Below are 25,155 nucleotides of genomic sequence, written 5' to 3' on the forward strand. Positions count from 1 at the left end.
TTTGGCAACTTTACTGTATACGGCTTCTGAACTGAAGGTCTTGGCGTCAGTTCAATAAGGAGCCTCGAGCTCCTCATTTGAATTCTGAAGCCTTCAGATCGCACGCACTCGTGCCACAGACGCGTGTCAAATCGGGAAGGAACGCGTTCTTTCTGCCGGACTTTCAGTTCAGATTCAAAAGCGTCAGATTGCAACCGAACGACCCCTTATTGTTTTAAAAATCAAATTTTCTTCGTTTTTATCTCTTTTTAAATATCATAGATTCTTTAAGTAATTCTATATCTAGATATATATTATAGTTCTATAATATCAAAGGGGGAGATACCGCGTTAAAAAAGGTAAGTAATTCTCTAAAATTTCTCTAACTTAATTAAATATAACCAACTACCTATATCTAATAGTTTATATAATATAGCTATGGCGTTATTATTTAATATAATAAATAGAGAAGCTAAAGAGCTCCTACCTTATAGTATTTTTATAATAACTAGACGTTATAAAAGGGTTGAGATACGGCAGTAAAAAAAATGTGATTTTTGGTGTGTTTTTGTAAGAGTACAAGTTCGCGAGTACTCTCTGTCTTTTTGGCCGTATGGCGACGTGGAGCGAGACACGTTACAGTTTTGACGCCCCGTTACCACTAAAACGACGTCCATAAGCCTCAGACCCTCGGTGGAGAATTTGTTGGATAAGGAGCAGTATGCCTGTACGTGCGCGTAGCGCACGTACCAACGGTCCACCGGGGGTCTGATTTATGAGATAACCAACTTTAACCCAGTCCAAAAAGATCACTGGTTATATGGCCTTCGATACAGCAACAAATTCCAAGTCTTCGTTTCGAGGCGCGTGAAAGCGACTTACAGGGCATTAGCTTTGAGCACTAGAAGCCATAATCGGGGCACCATTCGCTTCGCTCTGGCATTCCCCTCGCAACCTTGGGGTACATCGAAATAACCGAGCAAGCCTAACCATTCTTGCACCTCCAGAATTATCACCAGCCTGGGCATCATCCTGCTTGACTCCTAGTCTAAAGAGTACCGCTACTGGCTAAGATGAGTTCCGGCGAGCAGCATGAGCTGCTGGAGGAGGCGCCTCTGAATTCCCCTTCACTCGAAAACCTTCTCATGGCTGAAGACGATGGTGCGTTCGATTCTTTAGGCGCCAATGTCTCCTTTGCCGGCTCGGAGCACCCTGGCCCTGGCTTCAGCAGCCCTCCCCGAAATCTAACGAATCTCAACGGCCTCGCGCTCGTGATCGGGTTGCAGATTGGGTCCGGCATCTTCTCAGCACCAGCGGTAGTTATCACCAAAGTCCCGTTGCCTATCCTGGCCGTATTCGTGTGGCTCCTGGCAGGAGTCTTGGTGTGGACCGGCGCAGCGTCGTTTATAGAATTAGGAACGAGAGTACCTCAGAATGGCGGAATCCAGGAGTATCTCCGGCACTGCTATGGAGACGTCTACGGATTCCTGTTCGCATGGATATGGCTCCTTGTTTCGAGGCCCTGCGCCATGGCCATGGTGGCGCTTGTGTTTTCGGAATACCTTTTCAAAGCTGTGTCGCCACAGCAGGACGTCTCGATATGGGTCCTGAAGGTAACGGCCTTGCTTGCAATTATTTTCATCACGTGTTTAAATGGTATGGGCACCAATGTTGGAAGCGGTGCTGCGAACTTTTTCCTCGTGCTTAAGATTTGTGGACTTGGCTCCGTCGCCATCATTGGTCTTTTCACATTCACCGGCTTTTGGAATCAGGATGGAAATAATCATCCCATTCCACCTACAACTACTGGTGTCGCAGATCCACACATCTGGACAAATTTAGGCGACTTTACAGATGCTATCCTGGCAGCCCTGTTTGCATACGGAGGATGGGAATCGGTCAGTAGATTACAATGTCGTGACATGTCCTAGCTAACATTTTCCAGATCAGTTTTGTCGCTGGGGAGATCAAAGAACCTCACTACACGCTTCCGCGCATACTTAGCCTTTCAATGGTTATAGTCATCGCTCTATTCACTCTAGCTAATATTACTTTTTACAACACCCTCTCTCTAGAGACACTACAAGGAACAAATGCAGTCGCAATAGTAAGTCGGCGTTCTCGAAGCAATCACAAAGCCTTTGACCTCTTTTCGACGGCTAACAGTCGCAGGCATTTGGCATGGAGATATTCGGGACGCCAGGTGCAATATTCTACGCTTGGATTGTGTGTCTGTCTTGTCTCGGGGCCTTGAACTCTATAGTATTTTCAACGGGTCGGCTAACCCAGGCTGCTGGGGCACGACATTATCTTCCTGCTTTCCTCAAATCCTCTGCTGGACTCCCAGCCGAACTTCCGCACAATCGCACGGCACCCGCAAGCTTTTCCAGGCGAATCTGTCCGGCACCGAATAGAGCAAAAAACCAGAATATTCCCCTGTAACTACCCCTTCCATCTTATCCATATTTGCGATACGTCTAGTCTTGACTGATATTTCCTAGAAACGCGATGATGCTAAATGCAGCAGTCGCCGCAATCTACGTCGCGATTGGCAGTTTCCGCGGCCTCTTGAGTTTCAAAGGTAGTTAATCTCTACCTGCATCTTGTCTACTTCCACACTGCCCTTAGCTGACTGGCATATTGTAGGCATGGTGGAATATCTGGTTTACCTCACAGCCGTCTCCGGCCTTCTACTGCTTCGCTTTACTGCAGATACAGAGTCCCGTAGCGGAGTCTACCTCACACCAATCTGCAATCCAGTCATCTTCTCTTGCGTAGCTGCGCTGATAGTGGTTCGGAGTGCGGTCGCACATATAGTGCAGGCTCTTGTCATCGTCCTTTTTTTTGGTGCAAGCTCCCTTGTGTATCGATCTAGGTGGTGGAGTAAGCTTGTGAGTACAAGTACAGCAGCGCCCGATTCGGAGTGACACGGTCAACGTGTTTTTGAGAAAAATGTTGACATTAAATTACTTGAAAAATAAGACTTGGATTCAATGATTGGACTTCGCTGTAAATCTCGCTGACTTTTTAGCTTTGCCGCTTTTTCGAACCATTTTTGGCGGCATTCGCCAAAGTCATCTATGAAGGCTTGCATCCCTAGGTGGCCGTGAGACGATTGAAATTGAAGGGGATAGTATACGGATGTCTTACTTTCTGAGTTTGGGAATTCCAACCGAATAGAAGAGTATTCTTTGATATCCCTTGTAGAATTTCCGGCACGTGACATTGGGCTGAAATTCATCGGCATCCCTGCCGGTCGCTCCAACGTACCTTTTGTGATATACATTGGCAAATGGGCGGTCCTTCCTGCAAGGCAGAAGATAGTGAGTGATGTTGCATTATCTTTTTTGAGATTTGTTTCGTTTGTGACTAGTCCTATTCATCAGAATGCGATGAGTAACAGGCGATAAATGTGGACTTACCCAGCATGGTGAAGATGGATGGGCCACAGAAAAAAAGGATTTTGGATTCCTCAATCCGCTCACCAATAGGCCCAACAGAGCTACGTCGTTGGGTCTGGGCAGATTGCAAGCTTGGGGCAGAGCCTCTCATCATTTCCTCTCCGATCGCCGTCCATGCCTGTGCAGTAGGATCTCGAAATGTAAGCGATCCAGAGCCTTTCTTGCTTTGGATTTGGATTTCGTTAATGAGTCTAAAGTGAGAGTATATCAGCTTAGCTAGAGGATTGGAGCCTTGGACTTCTTACGGAAAGTAACCCATGAGCCCTGCGTCTCCGATGAAGCAATCCGTAAAGTAAATTAAGTCTGCAACAATCAGGACTGCCTTCAAAATAATGTAAAGAAATATTTACCTTGAATATTCACAGTTGAAAAATGAGGTACCTTGTCTTCAACATTTTGTCGAAACCAGAGAGCAGGCCGGCTGCTGGGGGAGTTAGTTCTGAACGCATATCCAGGTACAATTTCGTCCGTTTCACGGTTCACTGGTCAACATTAGAAATTCTCCCATATTAGCGAGTTTCGAACTTACCGGTAAACTCAAGGTGAAGGGATTCCTTTTGGTGAATACAAAGGCGAAAATTTCTATCACCTTTGAAGATATGAACATCAGAGGGGATCCATTTTTGCTGATCCAGGGGTTCGGTGACAGCAGCGGTCAATAGTGACATCGATTCATCAGGCTGTTCTTTCTGTGATCCAGAAGTAGTCGATGATTGAATGAGCTGGTGCATCTGAGAACTTCCGCTTGTAGGTGAACTACTAGACTTAGAAATGCTATACCAGTCCCCTGCAGGCTAGCAAATTCGTATCAGAGGTGCCGATAATTGCACTTTCGTGTGACTTACCATGGACGCAGGCTCGAAACTTGAGATAGGTTGAAAATGCCCACACTCCTCCGGTGTGTCGCCGAGAGGGTCTCTGACGGAGAGGTCACATGACTGAACGTTTATTGAGTTTGCTGAGGGAAATTGCATTTGGTTGCCTTTGACAAAAGTGTCTGTTAATTTCTATCGAATTTAATTTAGTACAGCGGCCTGTTGAAAGTTAGAAGCGGCATCAATAGGCAGAAACTTACTTCGAGTATCAATGTGGTTATTTGCTTCATCCATCCGAGACTTGGCATCGATTCAGAATATTTGACGAGGTTATGCACAACCCAAGCGCATTTGTAGAAGTTTACAAAGACACTCGTGAGTTTGGTGTCGTCTGCCGCTCCTTGGTCGACATCACACATCGATATCTGTAGCTGGTATCGCCTCTCATTTTAGCCAGACGCTCTTGACGCTAGGATAAACTCAGAACGTACCGTGTTGAGGAGGTAAACCGAAGCTCGCATAAGTGTATCAAAATATGTACTCTGCGGGAAATCCAAAAAAGAAGCTAGGGGCTCAAATTTTAGTTTCGCAATGAAAGGGATTGACGTGCACACCGGAGATGATGAAGGACTCCACGATGGGAAAGGAAGGGCCTCCGGTGTTTGCTGAGTCGTTGTGGAATTGCGCCATAATAAGTCAGAGGAAGTGCAGGTGAAGACCTTTTTGAGTATGGCCTCCAGATCCGCTTTTTGCCGAGCCCATCTCTCGTCCATTCTCCTGAGTTCCATTTGGGGATTTGGAATGCGTTTGGAACGCTCTCTTTCAAATGTCAGCCGTCTGCGAGGTGCCTCAAGGAGATCGGGTTACCTTTTCGAATGAGCCGAAATCAAAGCTATAGACTCCGTGTGATAAACAATACGTGCTTCCAGTCGCTCAAAGTGCTGTGGCGTTTGCTCAGTGAGCCTTTCGAGTTTTATGTCGCGTAACCTGTCGAGCGTTTCGTCCATTCCCGAGGTCAGGACCGAGCAGACAGTAGGCTCTTCTTCCGCACTGGTCTCCTCGAGATGAAATTCTTCGACGAGTGTTTCGAACGATTCCGTCCATCTTTTCGCGCTCTTTTTCAGAATATCCCAATCCGATGGAAGACCAACAGGATTGGTTTTCATGAGGTCATTTACAGTCGCCTCGACCCTCTGCGAGAGCTGTGCACTCCTTTCTGTGTACTTTGGCGGAACCCCAGCCATTCTCGACGCATGGCTCCCGGTTTCTCGGGTATGCCCTGCGCGGGGGGGGGGGCGAGGCGAGGCGAGCTGCGATAAGTTCTGGGGTCGCTCAACGGGTTTGACGCCAGAGCCTCAGAAGTTGTGAAATCTCAATGCAAGATTTGCAATGAGGTAACATGAGCGATAGGGTTATGACGGTTCCTAACAAATTTCGTCTGTGCGTAGTTTTAATGTTCCAAACCGTCACAACTATGCTGACCGTCATAACCCTATCGCTCACGTTACTCCGTACGGATGTCGCGGCCAAAAGTCTTGCAACTCGCTTGCAGTGACAGCGGCAACTAGGGCACAAACGCGTGTAATTTAGCCCCGGCTGTGCACGGACTGGTTGCAAGACTTTTGGCCGCTGATCCCTTCCGCTAGTAAAATGGGTCCTACGGTTATCGATAAGAGCCAGCCAATAGAATCAAGGATCAAGCTCCGTGATCATAGGTACGCGTACTTTTGATGTTTGCGCACAGTCCAACTGTCGTAGAACCCTACCAGGGGAAGGAACACACAGCAGAATCCGGTCACCAGACGGCATTCGTGGCATTGTTAGAAAGATACACGTGCCACAGCCTTGTCTCTTTTTCTTTTCTTTTCTTTGCTCACTGTACCTTGCTGCCGCTATATTCGGAGCGTTTATCCCCTGTTAAGTGCTCTGGGTTATCTATACCTTGGAGTCATTGTCGAGAGCGGCAACTTCCATATCTGCAACGGGTAGGGTTCGCGCGTGATGCGAATCAGGGTCAATGACATCACTTCAATAATCCCCCCAAACCACCTTTGGCCGGGAGAGGATGACGCATTTCCTGATGTCAACGGCTTTCGCTAGTCCGCCTTGACTTGGCGACATGGTTACACGATGCCTTAACTTCCAACGCAGAGATAAAAAAAGAAAAAAGAGTATCATTGCCATTGGACCTTCCGGGCTGAGATGCTGAGCGAGGTTCCCACAGCCACCGCCAACTGCGCCGGGATAGGAAGGTATATATGCCATGTCGGATTGTCAGCCCAGCATCATCTTCGATTCATCGTGCCGCGTGGAAAATGAACCCAACTCCCAGTCAAAGCAGTCCTTCTCATGCAATATGATGGGCTTTTGCCCTATGGCCTCGCAGCCTTTGGGTGCCGTTGAAGCGGTGGTCAGTTGCCCAATATGCCTCACGAACGTCTTGGCAGCATGTACAGCTTGCATGAAGCCAGAGCCTCACCCTGATCTTTTGTATATGGCTCCTTTATTATATTGATAAAATTCGTTCGCCTGACCTCTTGTTCTTTGAATATCCGGACATGGAGAACCTCATCGAGCCGGTAGTTGTACGCCTACGACCAAAGGCTGAAGATGGCAGTCGCAGCAGTGAGCTTGGTGCACTTGAAGCCGATCCCCCCAATAATGGGGACAACTCAGAGAAAGCCCCTAATGTCGAACCGAAGGGAGGCCGCGCAGTTCAGGCCGTGCTTGTTCCAGTCAAGCGGCAGGATCATCTGGGCTTGATCTCAACAACGTTAGCCCAAATCATCTCTTATACCACATCTAATTTTTCCTTATTGACATTACTTCATTCTAATTACGCGGCCAGAGCTCTCATTATCAACAAAATCATCGGCACTGGAATATACGTATCCCCTCAAGTCGTCTTATCAGCAACCGGAAGCAAAGGAGTTTCTCTCATGATATGGATAGCCGGTGGTGTCATGACTTGGGCCGGGTAAGAGAAAAACCCCTGGCGATTATTTGACAAAATGACTGACAAATTGACAAGTTTATACATATACCTTGAGTATGGCATGCGATGGCCAGTTACGGGCGGCGAACTCTACTACGTATGTCCTCGACTTCCTCTCAATATCTCACGAACCCCTCCTTACGGCTCCTCGTGCTTAGGTCGATAATGTTTTCAGCAAGCCACACCGGTTTTTTACATATATATTTGCCAGCATGTTCATTCTGATCAATGGAGTGCAAGGGAACGCTTTACAATTTGGCAAGGAAGTCATTATTGCCAGTTCACCTAGCAGTGCGACAATCAACAAAAACCTGGAAAAACTTTTTGCGGTTTTGATAATAACATTTGTCTGCCAGCTTCAAGCATACTCGAGAGTTATCTACGTTAGGATCAGCAATACCTTAGCGGTACTTAAGGTTTTCTCCCTTTTCTTCATAGCTGTCTGCGGGCTGGCAGCACTCGCGAACAGTCGCGCCAAGGCAAGCGACGAAATACCAACACCATACGGAAGAGAAGACCTTTCCAACGCCTTTTCATCGGCATCAAATGACCCGTACCAATATGGGCTTGCCCTTCTCAGTGTTATGCGAGCATTTCTAGGATACGAAAATGCAAATTTTGTAAGGCCTCACCTCCTTTGCAAATGTCTCTAATCAGCTGCATAGGTTCTAACAGAAGTTCGAGCGGGGCCTCAAGGGGACGAAAGACAGACGTTCCGTCGTGCGGTCAAGACAAGCGTTCTTACTACATGCTTTCTATATATTATGGTTAATGTTGCCTTTGTAGGTGGCAATGACTTTGAGTACGATGTGAACTCTGAAGTTTGTCTAACTTTTTGCAGTTTGCCGTTTGTACAAACGACGAAATTATAAACGCTCCAGACACACTCTCATTTTTTCTACAGAAGGTCTTTCTCACTCAGCGTGCATTACGAAATGACGGCTTACTAACAGCATCTAGGTTTTCGGCATCTCTAAGCAAGCTACCATAGGCTCAGCAGTTATGATTGCCTTTTCTGCTGCAGGATCTGTCATTGCTCTCACATTCGCGAATGTACGAGGTAGGCTCCTAACATTATGATTTAGTAGCGTATGATTAATCAAATGATAACTAATTGTACACAGTGAAGCAAGAGATTGCTCGCATGAATCAAATGATAACTAATTGTACACAGTGAAGCAAGAGATTGCTCGCATGGGTTTAGTGCCAGTCCCGGAGTACTGGTCTAAAACCTCGCATCGCCGGACGCCTGCACATGCTCTATTTCTCCACTGGATTTTCAGCGTTATCTGCATCGCCATAACCCCATTGAGCAACCCTGCTGGTTTCCTTATCATGAGCACACTCTATTCATATTTGCATACTTATATCGGCAGTTTGTCTCTCCACGGCCCTTGCGATAATCGATACGTTTGCTAATAACTTCGCAGTTCTCCTTGGGGTCGGTCTCCTATTCGCACCATGGATTAAATCCTTCCAAGTCAAAGGCGAAAAATGGAAACCCCAGAGTTCTATGCTAGGGTGGTGGTTGCTTGCCCCTCTAGCGGTCATTTATGTTCTCTCCAACGCCTTTGTATTGATCCTTTCCTGGTTTCCTGCAAATCTACAGTCGGTAACTCGCACCACGCAACAAACGCTTCCATATTACACCGGCCCCGTCGCCGGCCTTGGTATCATTGCCTTTGGGATTATGTGGTGGACTTGGGACACATATATTCTGCCATTCTTGGGATACCGTTTTCAGGTGAAAGAGTCTGAAGAGTGGAGCGACAGATGGCAGATGGATATACTCTGTCTTAATTTTCATGTAGGTTACATTTCTCTATATTTCTTCCCTTTCTACCGTCGGGATTTTGGACCTTGTAGCTAACCACTGTTTCTTTAGCGCACGTTGGATGATGGTAGCCTATCTAAGAGAGTGGTGAACTTTTGTAGTCCGATCGTTCGCTGGCTGTGGAAGTATGTATCGCGGGAACCAGCTGCGTGAGGCTAGGCTTACTTCCCCGTATTGAGATATTCTTTAGTGCATATTTGAATCATTGGGTACATAATTCTTGGGGGACGAAGTAGACTTGGTGCGGCTCAGCCTACGTCCGTAACCTCGTAAGGTTGTCAACTCTGCCATTTGTCCATTCATCTTAAATTTCACATATTGTAAAATGCCATGTTAAATGCCGGAAAGAGGAAGCAGAATAAATTGCATGGATTGGACTCTGATGTATCATTGCCAATGGACCTTCTACATAAGGCCGTGAGCATGCTTTCTCTCGGATCAATAAAGATCAGGAAGAATATTATTGCGTGTGAGAATACCTCAATCTGTCGCCTGAATCCAAATCCAGAGTTTTCCAACAGAAAAAGAGCGGACAAGGGACCAACACCGAAAAGAGCTTCCATATTCCGGTTGAGAACAGCTTCTCAGTTGAAATGATTCTTCAGCCTGATCCTAGTACTCAGGTTCAGCAGAACCCACAAGCTTGACCATCTCATGAAGTTGCTGCAACGGAGTATGAATCAGCCATCTCTCATCGATAAAGTCCTTCAGCTTTGCCATCTTCAGAACACGATACCGGTCCGCGACGACCTGCTCGGGCACCGTCTGGCCCACGGCCGTCCTCGGAAGCCCTAGAACGCGTTCCCGCCCATGCAGCACCCTGAAATTATCCCAGATATAGAGATCGCCCGGCTTAAATGCAAACTTGAAGAGGTGTGAATCGCGACACATGATTTCCTGGAAGGTTCGGTACGCAACTCGAGCTTCTACGAAGTCATCGTATCGCGATAGTAACGAGCCCGTCAAGTGTGGGTGCCATCGAAAACGTTTGATCTGGCCAGGGAAACCAGGGTGCATCGTCACTGCAGTGTCGGTAGCTGCTTGGTACATAGAGGGCGTGTAGAAGTGTGCGACTCGGCCAGTGGCCATCGGCGCTGCGCAGAGTGGCTCGTAGAGGTGTGGAGCTTCTTTTTTGAGAGTTTCGAGCGCAGCAAAGCACGAGACAAATGTATTCTCACTTTCCCCTTCTAGGGCATAAAGTCCTTGGATTCTGGCTGGATGTGTGTAGTGAGCGTGGTCAGAATGCGGTAGAAGAACTTTGTTGGGGTTGTAGTTAGGAAGTCCAGCTCCACGCTTCATGTCTTCTTCATGGTGTGAAGCCACGTTGAATGTTTTATCGGCTCCGCGGATGGGATGGAAGAAAACGTTGCCAAAGAGTTGCTTCAATACTTTGGTCACGATTGTGTTTTCTTTGTTTCTCTCACTCTCGAAGTCAGGAGCTGGAAGCCCAACTACTTTGACGATCCCAACGGTTGAGTCCAGTAGTACGGCGTCAATAACCCGCTCTTTGGCTGCATTCAGGACCTCCGGTACGGCATTTTCAGGAAATAGATCTGAGTATAAGACCTCTGGGATCGCTAGTTCATTTGCCAGCCATCCAGTTGGAGAGTCCAAACTAGTTGTCGCTCCAGGATCACACCTGTTTGCTACTAATGGTGCCAGTGCGCGAAGCCATATTGCTGGGAATGAAGTTCTCGACCCATCGTTCCAAGTTATATTGACGATTGACTGGGCTCCGGCGCCTGTCAAGCTGGTACGTTGGATTTGAGCCTTTGGAAGTTTCCGAGAAAAGACATCGGCGTCATCTTTCGATGGACCATTATCCACTTGCGCATCATGAAGCCACTGCGCATGAAATGTGAAGCTAGCATCCCGGAAGTCAATGGTCACTGCTTCTAGGTTTGCCGCCGTCTCGACCCGGCCAACGAGGTTTCCAGTTGTGCCAGTTAGTAGATGGATATCTCGTCCGAGTAGTGTATTTGAGGATTCTTGGACGGCAGCCTCTTGTTGAAGACGCGCATGACTAGAGTGCAAGGTACGAAAGCCTTTGGCTGCACGCAGCCTTGTCTCTGTGGTTACTGGCCGGATCAGATATCTCAGATATCTGGTGTTACTAAAGTTAGCCCCTTTGAGCGAAGCACGAATTCTCATCCTAAAAGAGTTTTAATGAGGTACCAAAAGTGTGGCGACTTAGAGCAAGTAGAAGCTTGAGAGATATGGCGCGAGATTCGATGGAAACGAACTCATAACAGAAGCAACAGATATAGATACAAAGGACTTCCTTATCTTAGAGCCTCAAAAACAAATCGAAGCCATTTGATTACCCGGTAAAAGAATGCCATGCACATGATCATTGTTCACTGGACTCTCATGCATGACAATGCGTGCTGGCTTTGCATGTGGTATCTACTTACGCCCGACATGACTTTGCATGTGGGGGTATCTGCATCACACCCTCAAAGTTCACCATCATGCGGCTCGGAGGACTAGTGCAACCTGATGGGTTCAGGCGCAGCACCGTGCTATAATAAACTCATTTGAGTGGATCAACTTCCTTTTTATGATTAGAAGTTAATCAATCAATCAAGTAAACTATTAACAAAACGCCCCGGCTCAAAAATCGCCTGTCTCAAATGTTTACAACTTAAGCTCACATTTCCTATATGGCGATTCAGCTATTCAATAGCAGCCTATGCATTAGACGTTGAAAATTGCTTCTCTGATCGTAGACGAATTCGGAAAGGATTCTCCTCTATACGGTCGCGGAACGCAATGAAGAACGCAAAAAAGATTACGACGATTGAGATTGGTCCTGCAATGCTCCAGAAGAACCCCTGATCACGATTCATCGCTCTGACGTCAACGGTATTCATACCTAAGTGAGTCGATTAGATCTGGCTGGTGACCTGGAGACTATGTAGGGAACAGAAGCTATATGAACTTACCAAAATATGATGTGAAAAATGACAGGGGGAGGAAGATCACCGTGATAATAGTGAATACCATGATGGACTTATTCTGAGAATCGTTTCTTTTGGCAAGATTAACCTGAACTTGTGTTTCCTTTGCCATATCAATTGCTATCTCAGACTGCAGATTTGCTGTGTCTATATTGCTGATTTGAAATAGCTTCACAGTCATTAGAAATTTTATGATATAAGGAGGCGTGAGAGCTTAAGCTTACTTGGGCTTGTAATTCTCTTGCTCGATGTAGGAGCCCTTTCAGGGACTCAAGGTGAACATCTCTCATCTTAATAGCATCGTCAAACGTACTATCTGTCGATTGTGATTTGGCTTGCAAAGCAGTACGTTGGTATTGCTGCCAGAATTGGAGAGCCTTAATTTGTGCTTGTAGAGGATCGAGAAGAATCGTTAATTCAGCCACAAATTCACTCAGACGTTTGATTAGATCTTTATTCAAGCAACGGTCCGTGATAGAGAGGATCTGGAATTGCTTGGAATAGCTATGTTAGCTGGAAAGATTCTGGGCTTGGCAGGGCTTTGAGGTGTAGGGACATACCAAACTTGACAGCCTCTTTCGATAAGTTGGCTCGTAGCTTCCCATACCCTTATCTGCATTGTTTACAATCTGAACAAGAATTTGACCCCAATTCTGTGGGTCAATTGACTTTCCCCATATGTCCTCGAAGTGGTCAACCATATTTTCGTTTCTGAAAGCGCATATCGTGTCTAGAGCAATTTAGTCAAATCAACCTCCCAGAAGCTTTTGGCAAAATGGTTGTGCACCTGCATCAGGAAATATTATTAGCCAAAGGGGGTCCACAACGAGTAAATGCGTTTGGCGGTGTGTCTTTGATTCGTTGTGCTCTGCCGATATTTGACGGCAATCGAGTCCTATAGTATCATGGTGGCCACAAGCGTACTCAAACAAGGCTCTAGCGCTTTGGATCCTTTCGGCACAGCTGTCGCCTTGGAATGACTCAGTTTGGAGCGTACTCTCCTCTGCGAAATCAAATTTCCTCGAGTACCTCCATTGAGATATTGCTGGGATACCTTTACTGTCTCTTAGAGTTTGCCGTTGCATGAGTGTAATGAATCTTTCTGATTTTTTACGCTTTTCATAATCCAGCACAAACTCAAAGTCGATGACAGGATACATCGCCGCAAGATACCGGAAATCGCGGAAGTCATGGGCCTTCTGGACAAAAGAATCCGCGAACGGGTCGGGAAAGACGTTATGATAGCCATCATTTGCTTGGAAGCGCTGTAATAGGGTATGAGACATAAGTTTGGCCTCTTCCTCGGGTAAAGGATATAGAGCGTGAAAGATCTGCGTGATATTATTAGACAGATGAATTCGAAGAACAAAGAAGGGCTCGGACTTCATCTTCAATGAATGAGTATCTAGTCTGTGGGAAAATGACAACCCGAAAGGCTGAGGTACGCTCAGGAAGCATCCGTGACACTAGGGCATAGGTGGATTTCTGGAATAGGGCTGGGTTGGCTGGGTTCTGGTTTGGCGCAACCGCAATTTCGATCAATGGAACACGGTACTGCTTGATTTTGTCGCCGAAATCTTGGATACGGATCCCATATTGACGGTATTGCTTGTAAAGCCATGTTTCTGGAGCTGCTCCGTCTTGGAGGTGAGTTTTGGCTCTCGCGGTACGGATTACCGATAGCTGTAGCTCGGAGAGCAATCCAAACGCAGCAGTCCGACTGAAATACTCCTTGAAGCTTGGGAGGATGTAAGACCAGTGAAACCAGTCGAGTCCAAGAAAAGAAATCGTGTTAGATTCTGGAATTGCCAACCACACTAAAAATAGGAGGAGTATCATCAGCGTCATTGGGATTATGTACGACGGATGGGTACCAACAGTGTTGCTCCTCAGTCTGCCACAATTGAAACTGTGCTTCTAGTTCCTTTTTTATTGTGTTGCGCCTGTTTACCTCGCATTCTGGGAGCTGGTCTTGGACGTCAACTCGAAAATATTGGCCGACGGGAACTTCACTGAGATACGGAGCCATAGCTGGGGAGGAATGAGAATTGTTTAGTCAATCAGCAGATTGCCAAACCCAGATTTCTGGGCTTGACCAAATTTTCTGAAATTGAAACTCGATAGAATTTGTGTAGGTTTGAAGGAACTTGCTACGTGTTTGATTAGAACAGGGCTTACTTTGCTCACATTAACACGTTAGTTTACGTCCAGCTGTTATCGATTAGGACTAGCCAATTAAATCAACCGAATCGAATTGCCGTGCTCAGGAATATAAGGCTGGTGATATTTACACACAAATGTGTCCTCGGCGCTCGCAGGTGTTTCGGTGTTCCGCACACGGACCACATTCTGGATGGACGCTGACGTGTTAGGGTATGTCGTCCGGACACAGCCTTATATCTTGTGCCCAACGCAATTTTTGGCGCCCGGGTGATTCGTGAGGCGATGGCTGTGGGTGGCAAGGATTCTGCACACAGCCATGCTTGGGCTTGTGGCCAAGGGTAGGGGTCCGCAAGGCTGCTTCTGTGCGACATAATTCCTTATTCGGCCGATGCAGTGGGGGCTATGTCGAACGATGAGCTCTATCGTTTTCTTTATCCATTACAATTAGATATGTTCTAGATACGGTATCTACATAAGCTCAACCCCTTTTACTTGGCACGGTCGGCGGTACCGGACACGCGAGCCAAGCTTTTGGCCTTAAGGACCGTAGTAAGTCTCTAGGTGTCCGATAATAACTTATTACTAGATATAGGGGTATCCCTAGTTTTAAGCAGCTCTCGTAGCCGTTTAATCTCGGTATTAGCTACCGCGAGTTCCGCCTAGGGGTTTAAGATAGTAACTATTTCACTATATAAGGTATTTAAAGGTCCTATAACTGCTTTGCTATCTACTATGTTTCTTAATATAATAATAGGGGCGTTAGGTAATTTCTAATAGGTTCTTCTAGGGGTTCTAATCCGTGCGGGCCCGGTTCTTAGTGTTCTATTCGTATTCTAATTCTATATCTTAAGGTTCTTATTCTATTCTTTTCTATAAATATATTTAAGTTCCTTTTTAGAAAAGAGGGTAAAATAAGCTTTAAATAATATTAGTAACTTAGTTAATTAAGGTATAAGTATAGCAAGAAGGATGTATGTTGTCAGGGCACTGAGCAGGCTGATGGAATGATACATATGATGCTCTATGAGGAAGAATCTCAGGGGCTTGAAGGCCCCGAGAAGGTATCTACACGATGGCCGGCGCGCTGTCACGTGACACGCCGCTGAGCTCAAAGAGACTGCCCTAAGTACCCCCCCAGGCTCTATGAGCTCTAGCGAATAGGAAACTCCTCCGGGATGACTATACCATGCTCCATAAGGTTGTGGTTAATAGGTAGGGGTAGTACAAGTAGTAAGAAATGAAATTGGGAAAAAATGGAAATTTTTTAAATATCGACAACGCTCGATCGCCCGTCTCCTATGCTAAAAAGTAGTATTAGTAAGCTTTTAAAATTTGGAACCAAGTCGATTGGCATCAATTCCGAGGTTCCGCCGGTCGTAGTATGATTTCCTAATTAGGCCTAGTTGACCTAGGAGACTTTAGTAACTCCAACACCTATCTTAAACGCCTTATAGGCGACCTTTAGTAGAGCCTTTATTAAGCCGTCTACTAGCTAGTCCACGCCCGGTATATAGTGTAGTTTAATCCTACCCTATTTAATATTATCCTTAATCTTATAGAGCTTAATATCCGCATAGCGCTCTTTCAGCACCAGTCGTTCGCCCTTGGTAAGTGCTTATATATTTATACTGTCTATATAGATCTGAACTAGAGCTAGGTCCGTGCCGTTATAGCTAAGGGCTCTTAGGAAGGTCGTGATCTTAATCGCTTCTTATGCTGCCGATTTAATCGCTAGGTACTCTACTACCGTAGAGGACATCGCTACTATTAATTACTTCTTTAAGGCCTATTTGATTGGAGCTCCAGTTAGTTTAATAAACTAGCCTTAAGTTAATTTGTGGTTATTTAGGTCATTACCGTAAGCTGCATTGATGTATACCTTTAGGTTAAGTCTCCTAAGGTTGTACTACTTGCCGCCATATATTATTCCATAGTCTTTTATACCTTAAATATATCTAAATACTCTCTTAACGTGCGCTTAATGTTCGTTAGGTGGGTTAGCTAAATATTATAATAGCTTTCCTATAGCTATAGATAGGTCTAGCCTTATCTAATATAAGAGCTAGGTAAAGGATCTAATGGCTTTTAGATACCACTTCTTATAGGCCTTATTTATAAGGTCTTCTAGATAGCGCTTTCTTAATTAAAGGCTAGTAGCCATTAGTGTCGCTTTTAGGTTAATTCTAGTAAGCTTAAAGGACTTAAGGATCCTCGCTATATAGGCGTCCTACATAATTGCGATCTTTTAATTAACTTAGTCACGTATTATACAAATCCCTAGGAAGAATCGAAGCTCTCCTAGGTCCTTAATCTTATATCGTTTCCGTAGGAGCTCCTTAAGGGCCTTAATAACTAGTATCATCGCCGCCGTAATTATAATATTATCTACGTATAAGCAGAGATAGGCGTCCTAGTATTCGCGGTGTCGAAATACGTAAGGATCTTCGTCAATTAGGTCAAATCCTATCGTCTTTAGATATTCCGTCAGGGTGTCATACTACAGCAGAGGTACCTATTTAAGGCTATATATCGCCTTTAGTAATAGACAAACTAATATATAGTCGTTATTTTTAAATCCTTTTAGCTGTTGTACGTAAATTAAGTGCTTCCTTATAAAGCTGTTTAGGAAGGCTGTAATAACGTTAATCTAGTAAGCCTTAAGGTTATATACCGCGATTAACGCCAGTAGTATCCTATACACAGTTAAGGTTACTACCGCGGCATACGTACTATCGTAGTCGATATTCGCCACTTAGTGGTTACTGTATATAACCTACCTTGCCTTATACCGGATTACCTCTCTAAATGCGTTATATTTAAGGTTAAAGACAAACTTTAATAGTAGTACTTATGCGCCCTTTAGTCTTTTGACCAGTTAATATATCTTAGCCTTTTAGTATTAAGTTATTTTAACTATTAGCGCTTAACGCCAGTAAGGAGCTTCTGGTAACTATAGAGCCTCCTTTAATATTCGCGGTATCTTAATCTTGTGTAGAGCTTCTAGATAAGGTTCCTAAGGAGCCGGCTATATCTATATATAGGACGAGAATGCAATCGCTATATAAGAGACCTTCTTCTTTTAGCTATAAGTATTTACTCTAACAGGAAGCTCCTCTAGTTTAGAAGCCTCTGTCTCCACACCCCCCTTAAGCTATTAGTTAATTTAGTAGACTCTATTATTATCTAAGTTAACGTTATCTTAATTATTATAGTCTTCGTTGTTACTTTTAGCAATTAACGGTATTATGCTCTCCCTACCTACTAGGAGTAAGTTAGCAGTTAACTGCCAGGCTACCTTCTTAAAGGCTCGCAACGCCTTAGCTGCGTCCTTTATAGTAGGTGCATTAGTTATTTAAAATATAGTAGCGTATTATCGCATGTCTCTATATAGGTCAATCGCCTTTTTAGAAACTGGCGCTGACGCTAAGGAGTTCCCTAACTCCATTAATAGGCTTTAACTTAATAACTAATTTAATTAAGTTAACGGGCCTGGTTCTGGTAAAGGAGATAACTATAGTGTCGCCCCTCTTAGGCCTAGTTCTCCTAGTACTAAGTTAGGAGTATAGGGTCCTTCTAGTTTATCTATATAGTGTTCCTTTTCTTCTAGTGCTTTTGTAGTAGGGTAGGTAACTATAGTAACTATAGTAATAGTCGGACCTTATGGTTCTGGTAGTAGTTCTAGCTCTAGCTCCTATATAGTAAGCTTATCCTCTAGCGTGGCAATTAGTAGATTTTAAGCTTTATTAAATATTACGTTATGTAATTATACAATCTTGTTCTTAGCCGGTATCTAGATATGATAGATATAACCGTTATTACCTTTATAACCAACTAGACGTCCTTTCTTAGCTTATAGAGCTAGCTTTCTTAATTATATACTCTCTGGTCCTTTAATATAGACATAGGCAGTTGTACTATAACGTTATAGATATAATATATTTAGTATACGCATTTTAAACGGCTGGTTATAGTATTTAGCGTTAATTTAAAACGGTGATCTGGTCTCTTTTTTATAAGGTATTCTATTCTAAATTTAAATCGCTGTCTTATAAGCTTTATCCTATAGGTGTTTTAGTAGATTGGCCTTAATTATTATTAATCTAGCTATGCCTAATATAATACCTCTAATGCGTTTGGGTGTTCTGTTCTGCTTAGAGGTATAGGGAGCCATACGCAGTACGTTTATGCCTATTAATTTGGCGTATTTAGTAAGCTCTTTAATGCTAAATTCTTTACCGCCGTTAATTACGAGCGAGCCGATATATTGTCCAGTTTGGTTATATACTAGATTATTAAGCTCTTAAAGCCCTTCTACGGCGATTATCTTTTTAGTTTTAAAGAAGGCGTATATATATTTAGCATACGCTTCCATAAAGATTGCCATATGCTTATTACCCCTAACTCCCTCTAGGGTAAGGTAGAAGGTGTCAGCATATACGCGTTCAAATAGCCGCTAAGGTGGTATAGGTGTAGTATAAAAGACCTAGCGCTTTACCGTCACTAGGTAATAGGCTTTATATTAAGTTAGCTTGCCTATAAGGCTAAAGTCGCCCATCTTAGCCACCTTTTATAGTATATCCTTGCCTATATAGCCAAGACGCTAATGTAGTATATTGATATCAAGCTGCTATACAGTGGCGTGCGTAATATATTAAGGCTTTAGAGCCAGTTAAATTACGTATAGGCCGTTCGTATACGTCACTCTGCCCATAATTAAGTTATCTAAGTACCTCTAAATTGTATAACTACTTATTTCCTTGTTAGGTCTAATATAGAGCTGCTTGCGCTTCTTAAGAGCTAACTCTAAGAGGAGTTTATAAGGTAATTTAGATGCGAAGAAGGCCTTAGTAGCTACTATATAGGTGCTGTTATCGTCTATTAGTAAGGGCATATACACCGTTCCCTTGCCAGTTATATAATGGACGGTTCCTCCTAACGTCCCTATTGTAATAGGTGTTAATAGAGTCTTATAGTTAATAAACTTGCTTTAATTATTGCTTATTATAATATTAGAATAGAAGTTAAGGAACTAGTTGTCCTAGTTGCTGTTATCTAAGTTATCAACTATAGCTATACTGCTAATGAATAGGCCTCCTGCTAAGCCTCTGCCCGTCGTCCTAACTTAAGAAGTTAAATTTGGTAAAGTCGCTTCTAGTTCCTAGGGTGGATCTACGTATAGTATATCCTTATTAAAAGGCTTCTATGTCTAAGGTTAAAGGTTTAAGTAAAGGTAAAAGCACCTATCCTTACCACTATAATATTTTTTACTGTAGTATGTATAATCTTTGTACTTTTTATTTAATGCTAATCCTTCTATATTAGATTTTGGTTAATTATCTTTAGATAGCTTCCTGCTAATTAAGGATATTATAGTAGAGGTAGCTGGTTAAGTACGACTCTTGTTTATAAGGTTGCTTACCAGTTCCTTAATTATAATAAGGTTGTCCTCCTTTGTAACTCTCCTAGCTGCCTCTTAACAATTGGCTGTCTAAATAGGAAACTCCTCTTTTACCGCATAAAGCAGTTAGGCGTGTGATTGCTTCCTTAATATCGGCATTAACGCTATATTTAATTTCCTTATGCCTGAGATAAAAGCTTCTATATAGGCTTCAAGCGAGGTATAGTCTTTACGACTAAGATTAAGCTATTAATTCTATATCTGGTAGTTATGAACGAGACCTTGCGCGGTATATAGTAATTAAATTAAATTAAGCAGATCCTTAATGGAGTTGCGCGGCTTGCCTAATGTAGTAAGTTAATCGCGAATTAATTCCGATACTACGCCCTTAATTACCTTAAGTCCTGTTATCTGTTTATAACGCCAATCTCTATACTCGTCCGTCTGCTAAGGTAGCTCTACAGCCGTACCTTGTATTATTGGTAGGAGGTTATAAAGCTTAAGTTGTTGTATAATTCGACGATACCATTCTTTGTAATTACTGTCCCCTTTTAATACAGGAACAGCCCTAAGAGAGCTCTAGTATTCCTTCTTCTTTTATACTATATCCGCTATAGTATGCAATTAGTCGGTTTAACCATATCGTGCGTGGCGTGTATTTATATTAGTTTGTTATAAATTTCTGTCGCACTGTACTAGGGTCCAAATTTAAGGATTTATAGGTTTGTGTCGACTTAGTTAATTAAATAATAATATGGCAGCTAATAGAGCTTTAATTAAAGTTATAAAAGGGCTTATAACCTATTAGGGCACTAAGTAGGCTAATGGAATGATACATATAATGCTTTATGAGGAAGAATCTTAGGGGCTTAAAGGCCCCAAGAAGGTATCTACACGATGGCCCGCGCGCTATCACGTGATACGCCGCTGAGCTTAAAGAGACTGCCCTAAGTACCCCCCCTACTAACATATATAAGCCTATAGAATTAGATTATCTATTAACGAAAGTATAAAGCTAGAGAAAAGGAAAAGAAAAAGAAAAGTAGCGCTGCTTAAAGTTTTATACAATCTTCTAGTTATATAACTGTAGCTATTTACTAAGTCCTGCCGTAATAGAAGAAATCTATAACTTACTAACTTATCGCCTATTCCTTCTATTTATATAATATAGCGTATATCTATTCTTATAACTGTTATACTTTTATCTTTTATCTTCTATATTTAATATATTTATCTCTTTACTATACCTAATATCTACCTTAGTAGTAGTTTACGTATCTTATTTAGTCTTATTATATATATTTTCTTATATTATAAGAGCCTATATAGATTAGGTATATCCCTACTATAAATAGCAAAAGTATCTTTCTATTATAGTACTGGCAGAATTTAGTAGAACTTGGCAGAACTTAGTAAAGAGATGCGGTTATATAACTAGAGGGTTGTATAAAAGAACCTTACTTTATATTAGGACGCCAAGGTCCTTAGGGTATATGGTAACGTGATAATAGTAGCGGAATGCAATAGGTATCTGGTTCTTAATAAAGTAGAACTGTAAAACTAAATTCTGTTGTTCTCTAATGCGGGGCGACTACGTTTTATAGGCGCCTCGCCTGCGCCTCGCCTGCGCTAAGCCGGTTATGGCTAGTGCGTCTCTATGGCCTAACAATTGCCCCCCCCTTCTTAAGCGGCTGTTCTTAGCCNACGCTATTATACAATAGGAGTGCTATTATTGCCCTTCTCTAAATAAAAAGTTTTTAATAAATTTAAGTAAATTAGATAATATAATAATAGGATAATATAATAATAGGATAATGTAATAATAGGACCTTATAGAGATCTATAAAGGTAGGAGTTCCCACCTAGGTAGGACATTAGATTTCCCTTCTAATTACATTTTAATTTATTTAGCCTACGACTTGCCTTCTTTACAATTTCTAATTAACTATAAATCGCAAGCGCTAAGCTATCGGTCCGCCTGCTAGTAAACCTTCCGTAAGTATTCTTTATACTAGCTTATAGCTATCGCTAACCCTACTAAACGCTGTCTAAGCTTCCTCGTCGTTCGCAAGGTGCTCCCCCAGCCTTACTTAAACTAATTTGCCTCCGCTGCGCCAAGCGCGTAGCTACCGCTGGGTGGGCCACCTACGGTAAGTAGGCTAACCGCAATTGCGGGTACTACCGACGACTAAATAAGTTGTGCCAACTAGTAAGTCTAAGTGCGTTAGTTTAGGTTTTAATAGCTAATAGACTAGGTCCCTAAGGCCTTCTATGGCCGCCTAAACGAGCTGCTTGCCCTTATTAATAGGGCTAAGCGCCGGCGGGTTACTGGCGGAGACATGGCTAACCTTAATACTTACGTCGCTGCCGTCCAGAAGTCCTTTACAAAGGATATTAAGGCCTTAGTGCGCACCGGCGCTAAGCACGGTCTCCGCCAGCGCCTAAAGGGCGAAGACTTTCCCTTACTTTAAGTGTAAGAATTATAGGCCATCCGTTATACCCTTAAAGGAATTCTTAACGTAATGCGCGCTTTAGTACGTATTATAGCGTAGGTGTTTTGCCGTTATAGCGTATGCTAATAGTACCTATAGGCTAATATACCTCCTATTATAAGGGATAAGAAGGAGGATAAGGGTAAAGAGGATAAGGAGGAGGGGGAGGAGGAAGATAAGGAGGGAGAGAAGGAGGAAAAGGAAGAAGGGGAGGAGAGGGAGGATTTATTGGAGCTGTAGAGTATCTATATTTCTATTAGCGTACTGCCGTTACTCTACCATCGTTCCGTTATTGCCCCACTAGTAGGGCGTAATCTTAGTTATAATTAAAAGTTTTTTATTCTCCCGCCTACTTTCTTTTCCATTTACCCCTTAAGGTAAAGTAACTATTATATATCTTCTTTACGTCCTTATTAATGTCCTCTGCTAAAACCTATTTATTATACTCTTTTAGCTAGCCTTTTTACTTAACTAGGTACTATAGGGTTTAGTTATATCCCTTCCTTCTATATACTTCTTCTACCTTATATTAATCCTCTTAGTCTACTTAATTATCTAGCTTAATAGGCCCTAGTAGAGGGTCTCTAATAGTGCCCTTATATTATTTATATAGCTCTAGTAAGCTAATATAAAACACTAGGTAGATATAGTAAGATATAAATAGATATAGTTAGTATGCTTACTTTCTAACTAGTTTAGCTATATTAAAAGGTCTAATAAAGCATGCTATAAGTTTTTTATTTAGCCTTTTTAGTTTAAGGTTCTTAGTTAATAGTAAGACTAAATCTCCTACTTTATATGCCTATAGTTAGTAATAATAATTATAGTATTTCGCTTATGCCTTAGCGGCGTGCTCTTAGCGTTTTACCAGCGCTTTACGTTTAAAGGATATTCTTTTAATTTTTTTTAGAGGCGGCTAGAATAGAACTACTATTATTTACCTAAACCTTATATTCTAGATATAGGTAAAACCTATAGCAGGTATAAAACGGGCTTATACCTATTATACTATGTTTAGCGTTATTATAGGCAAATTTAGCTAGTAATAAAAGGCCTGCCTAGTTGCTCTATTTTTTATTATAGAATATACGGAGGTAATACTCTAGGGTTTAGTTCTGGCGTTTTATTTACCCGTCCATTTATAAGTAAAAGGCCGTACTTAGCCTATGTTTTATCTTTATAGTAAAGCATAGCTCTAACTAAAACTTATTAGTGAAGATACTACCGCGATTAGATATAATCCCCCTAGGGACTCTAAAACGGCGTACTACTTTATTAAGGAAGAGATCCGCGAGTTTAGTTATAGTAATAGTTTTTACTATAGGTAGATATAAGGCCATCTTAGTATAGCGGTTAACTATTATATATATTGCGTTATATACCTTATCGCCTTATTTACTAGGCGGTAGGCCTATAATAAAGTCTATTATAATCTTCTACTACAGCTAATCTAGGTAAAGTAGCGCTTAGAGCTTACTATAAAGGCGATATTAAGGCGTATATATATATTAGTATAAATTACAGGTAGAGATATAGTTTATAATATCCGCATTTATATTAGGCTAATAGTACTTACATAAAAGTAGATCTAGAGTCTTTTTCTTACTAAAGTGGCTAGCTAGGGCATTATTATGGTAGATTTATAGGAGCTTTATATAAACTATTAGGTCTAGGGGTATATATAACCTCCTATAGTAATAAAGTAGTCTAGCGGAATTAAACTACCACACTAGCTTTAAGCGGGCGCGTTAACGGCGTCTCGCCGTATCTACGCTATTACTACGCTTTTATAGTATAAGGTTATCTTTGGTTTAAGGTCCTTTAATAAGCTTAACGACTATTTCCGTACTAGACTTATAAGCACTCTCTTAAGTACTAGCTTCTTTAACTTAGGTCCTTATTATATACTGCTTAACGGTATATATATAGGTTACCTAGTTAAACCGTAATGCTATATAGCCCAGGTGTATTACCGTTAGGTTACTAGCTTATAGCTATAGAAACGATACCTCTATAAAAGGCTCGCTTTCTTATATACCTAATAAGACTTTTACCTTAGGTTAGTGGCCTTACATTCCTAAAGTCCTTTAGAGTAGTAGTAGTATAGTGTCTTCTTCTAGCAGACCCCTTACGCCTAGGGGTTGCCTTAACGGCGCGTTTACGGGGTTCGTTTTTCCCGCCCTATGCTTAATTACAAAGTTATAAGCAGCTAATGCTATAGCCTATCTGGCTTACCGTCTATTAAGGGCTTTTACTTTTATAAAACCCTTTAAATTATTATAATCTATAAGTACTTCTAGGCGGCTTAATAGCCCCTTAATATAGTATCTTCAATGCTTAAAAGCCTCTATAATAGCTAGTAGCTCCTAATTATAGGTCTTATAATTACGCTTTACTAATAAAAGCTTTCTAGATTAGAAGGCTATCTTTAAATAGCTATAATATAATTACTGCTAGGCCTTATATAGAGGTATTAGTCTTTAACTAGGTTAGTAAGCCCGGCGTATAATATTATAGGAGCGGCGCCGTTATAAAGGCGTTATAGAGCCAGTATATTACCTACTCTACCTCTTCTAGCTAACTAAAAGGCCTAGCTTTACGGCCGTTCTTTACTCCCTTAAGGAGATTAGTAATAGGCTTTATAATAGTAGAATACTTATAGATAAACCGGTAATAGAAGTTAGTAAAACCTAAAAAGACCTAGACATCCCTATAGGATTAAGGGCTCTCCTACTTAGTAATAGCTTCTACCTAGCTAGGATCTATCGCTATGCCTTTAGGACTAATAATATATTTTAAGAACTTAACCTCTTATATACTAAACCTATACTTCTTAAGGTTTATATATAGTTAATATTATCGCAACCTATATAGCACTTCTAGTACGTAGCACTAGTGTTCCTCTAGATTTTTAAAGAAAATTAGAATATTATTAAGGTAGACTATATAGAAGACATCTACTAGTCCTAATAAGGCCCAATTAATATAGCCCTAAAAAGTCACTAGTCTATTAGTTAGCCTAAAAGGTAGAACTAAATACTTAAAGTAACCATAACGC

General features: G+C 42.4%; 6 protein-coding genes across 6 annotated transcripts; 3 read left to right on the forward strand and 3 right to left on the reverse strand.

Annotated features, from left to right (window-relative positions):
* The first annotated feature begins 987 nt into the window (after positions 1-987).
* Positions 988-2,539, forward strand: K441DRAFT_662408 (uncharacterized protein). The gene is made up of 3 exons (XM_067649032.1): positions 988-1,877; positions 1,925-2,086; positions 2,152-2,539. Exons 1-3 carry the CDS (start codon positions 1,053-1,055, stop codon positions 2,419-2,421), a joined length of 1,257 nt encoding a protein of 418 aa, XP_067502291.1. The 5' UTR covers positions 988-1,052; the 3' UTR covers positions 2,422-2,539.
* On the reverse strand, positions 2,501-5,551 carry K441DRAFT_662410 (uncharacterized protein). Its single transcript, XM_067649033.1, has 10 exons — positions 5,123-5,551; positions 4,747-5,074; positions 4,516-4,686; positions 4,286-4,447; positions 3,970-4,234; positions 3,791-3,922; positions 3,686-3,743; positions 3,402-3,631; positions 3,130-3,348; positions 2,501-3,075 (listed from the first exon to the last, which is right to left on the reverse strand). The coding sequence occupies exons 1-10, from the start codon at positions 5,497-5,499 to the stop codon at positions 2,912-2,914; spliced, it is 2,106 nt and encodes a 701-aa protein (XP_067502292.1). The 5' UTR covers positions 5,500-5,551; the 3' UTR covers positions 2,501-2,911.
* K441DRAFT_662411 (uncharacterized protein) lies at positions 2,621-3,010 on the forward strand. Its single transcript, XM_067649034.1, has one exon. The coding sequence runs from the start codon at positions 2,628-2,630 to the stop codon at positions 2,904-2,906; it is 279 nt and encodes a 92-aa protein (XP_067502293.1). The 5' UTR covers positions 2,621-2,627; the 3' UTR covers positions 2,907-3,010.
* A 1,005-nt stretch (positions 5,552-6,556) lies between the features above and the next one.
* On the forward strand, positions 6,557-9,574 carry K441DRAFT_662412 (amino acid transporter). Its single transcript, XM_067649035.1, has 10 exons — positions 6,557-7,028; positions 7,104-7,232; positions 7,287-7,347; positions 7,409-7,870; positions 7,916-8,032; positions 8,092-8,157; positions 8,211-8,310; positions 8,425-8,625; positions 8,681-9,057; positions 9,136-9,574. Exons 1-10 carry the CDS (start codon positions 6,814-6,816, stop codon positions 9,235-9,237), a joined length of 1,830 nt encoding a protein of 609 aa, XP_067502294.1. The 5' UTR covers positions 6,557-6,813; the 3' UTR covers positions 9,238-9,574.
* Positions 9,575-9,696: 122 nt separating this feature from the next.
* K441DRAFT_613917 (Clavaminate synthase-like protein) lies at positions 9,697-11,235 on the reverse strand (the record flags this gene model as incomplete). Its single annotated transcript, XM_067645658.1, has 1 exon — positions 9,697-11,235. One exon carries the CDS (start codon positions 11,233-11,235, stop codon positions 9,697-9,699), a length of 1,539 nt encoding a protein of 512 aa, XP_067502295.1.
* Positions 11,236-11,594: 359 nt separating this feature from the next.
* On the reverse strand, positions 11,595-12,831 carry K441DRAFT_170252 (uncharacterized protein). Its single transcript, XM_067640311.1, has 4 exons — positions 12,605-12,831; positions 12,269-12,529; positions 12,030-12,213; positions 11,595-11,959 (listed from the first exon to the last, which is right to left on the reverse strand). The coding sequence occupies exons 1-4, from the start codon at positions 12,743-12,745 to the stop codon at positions 11,775-11,777; spliced, it is 771 nt and encodes a 256-aa protein (XP_067502296.1). The 5' UTR covers positions 12,746-12,831; the 3' UTR covers positions 11,595-11,774.
* Between the last annotated feature and the right edge of the window lie 12,324 nt (positions 12,832-25,155).

This window comes from Cenococcum geophilum (genome assembly GCF_001692895.1).
Source record: "Cenococcum geophilum 1.58 unplaced genomic scaffold K441scaffold_30, whole genome shotgun sequence".
In the NCBI taxonomy this organism is placed as follows: Eukaryota; Fungi; Ascomycota; class Dothideomycetes; order Gloniales; family Gloniaceae; genus Cenococcum; species Cenococcum geophilum.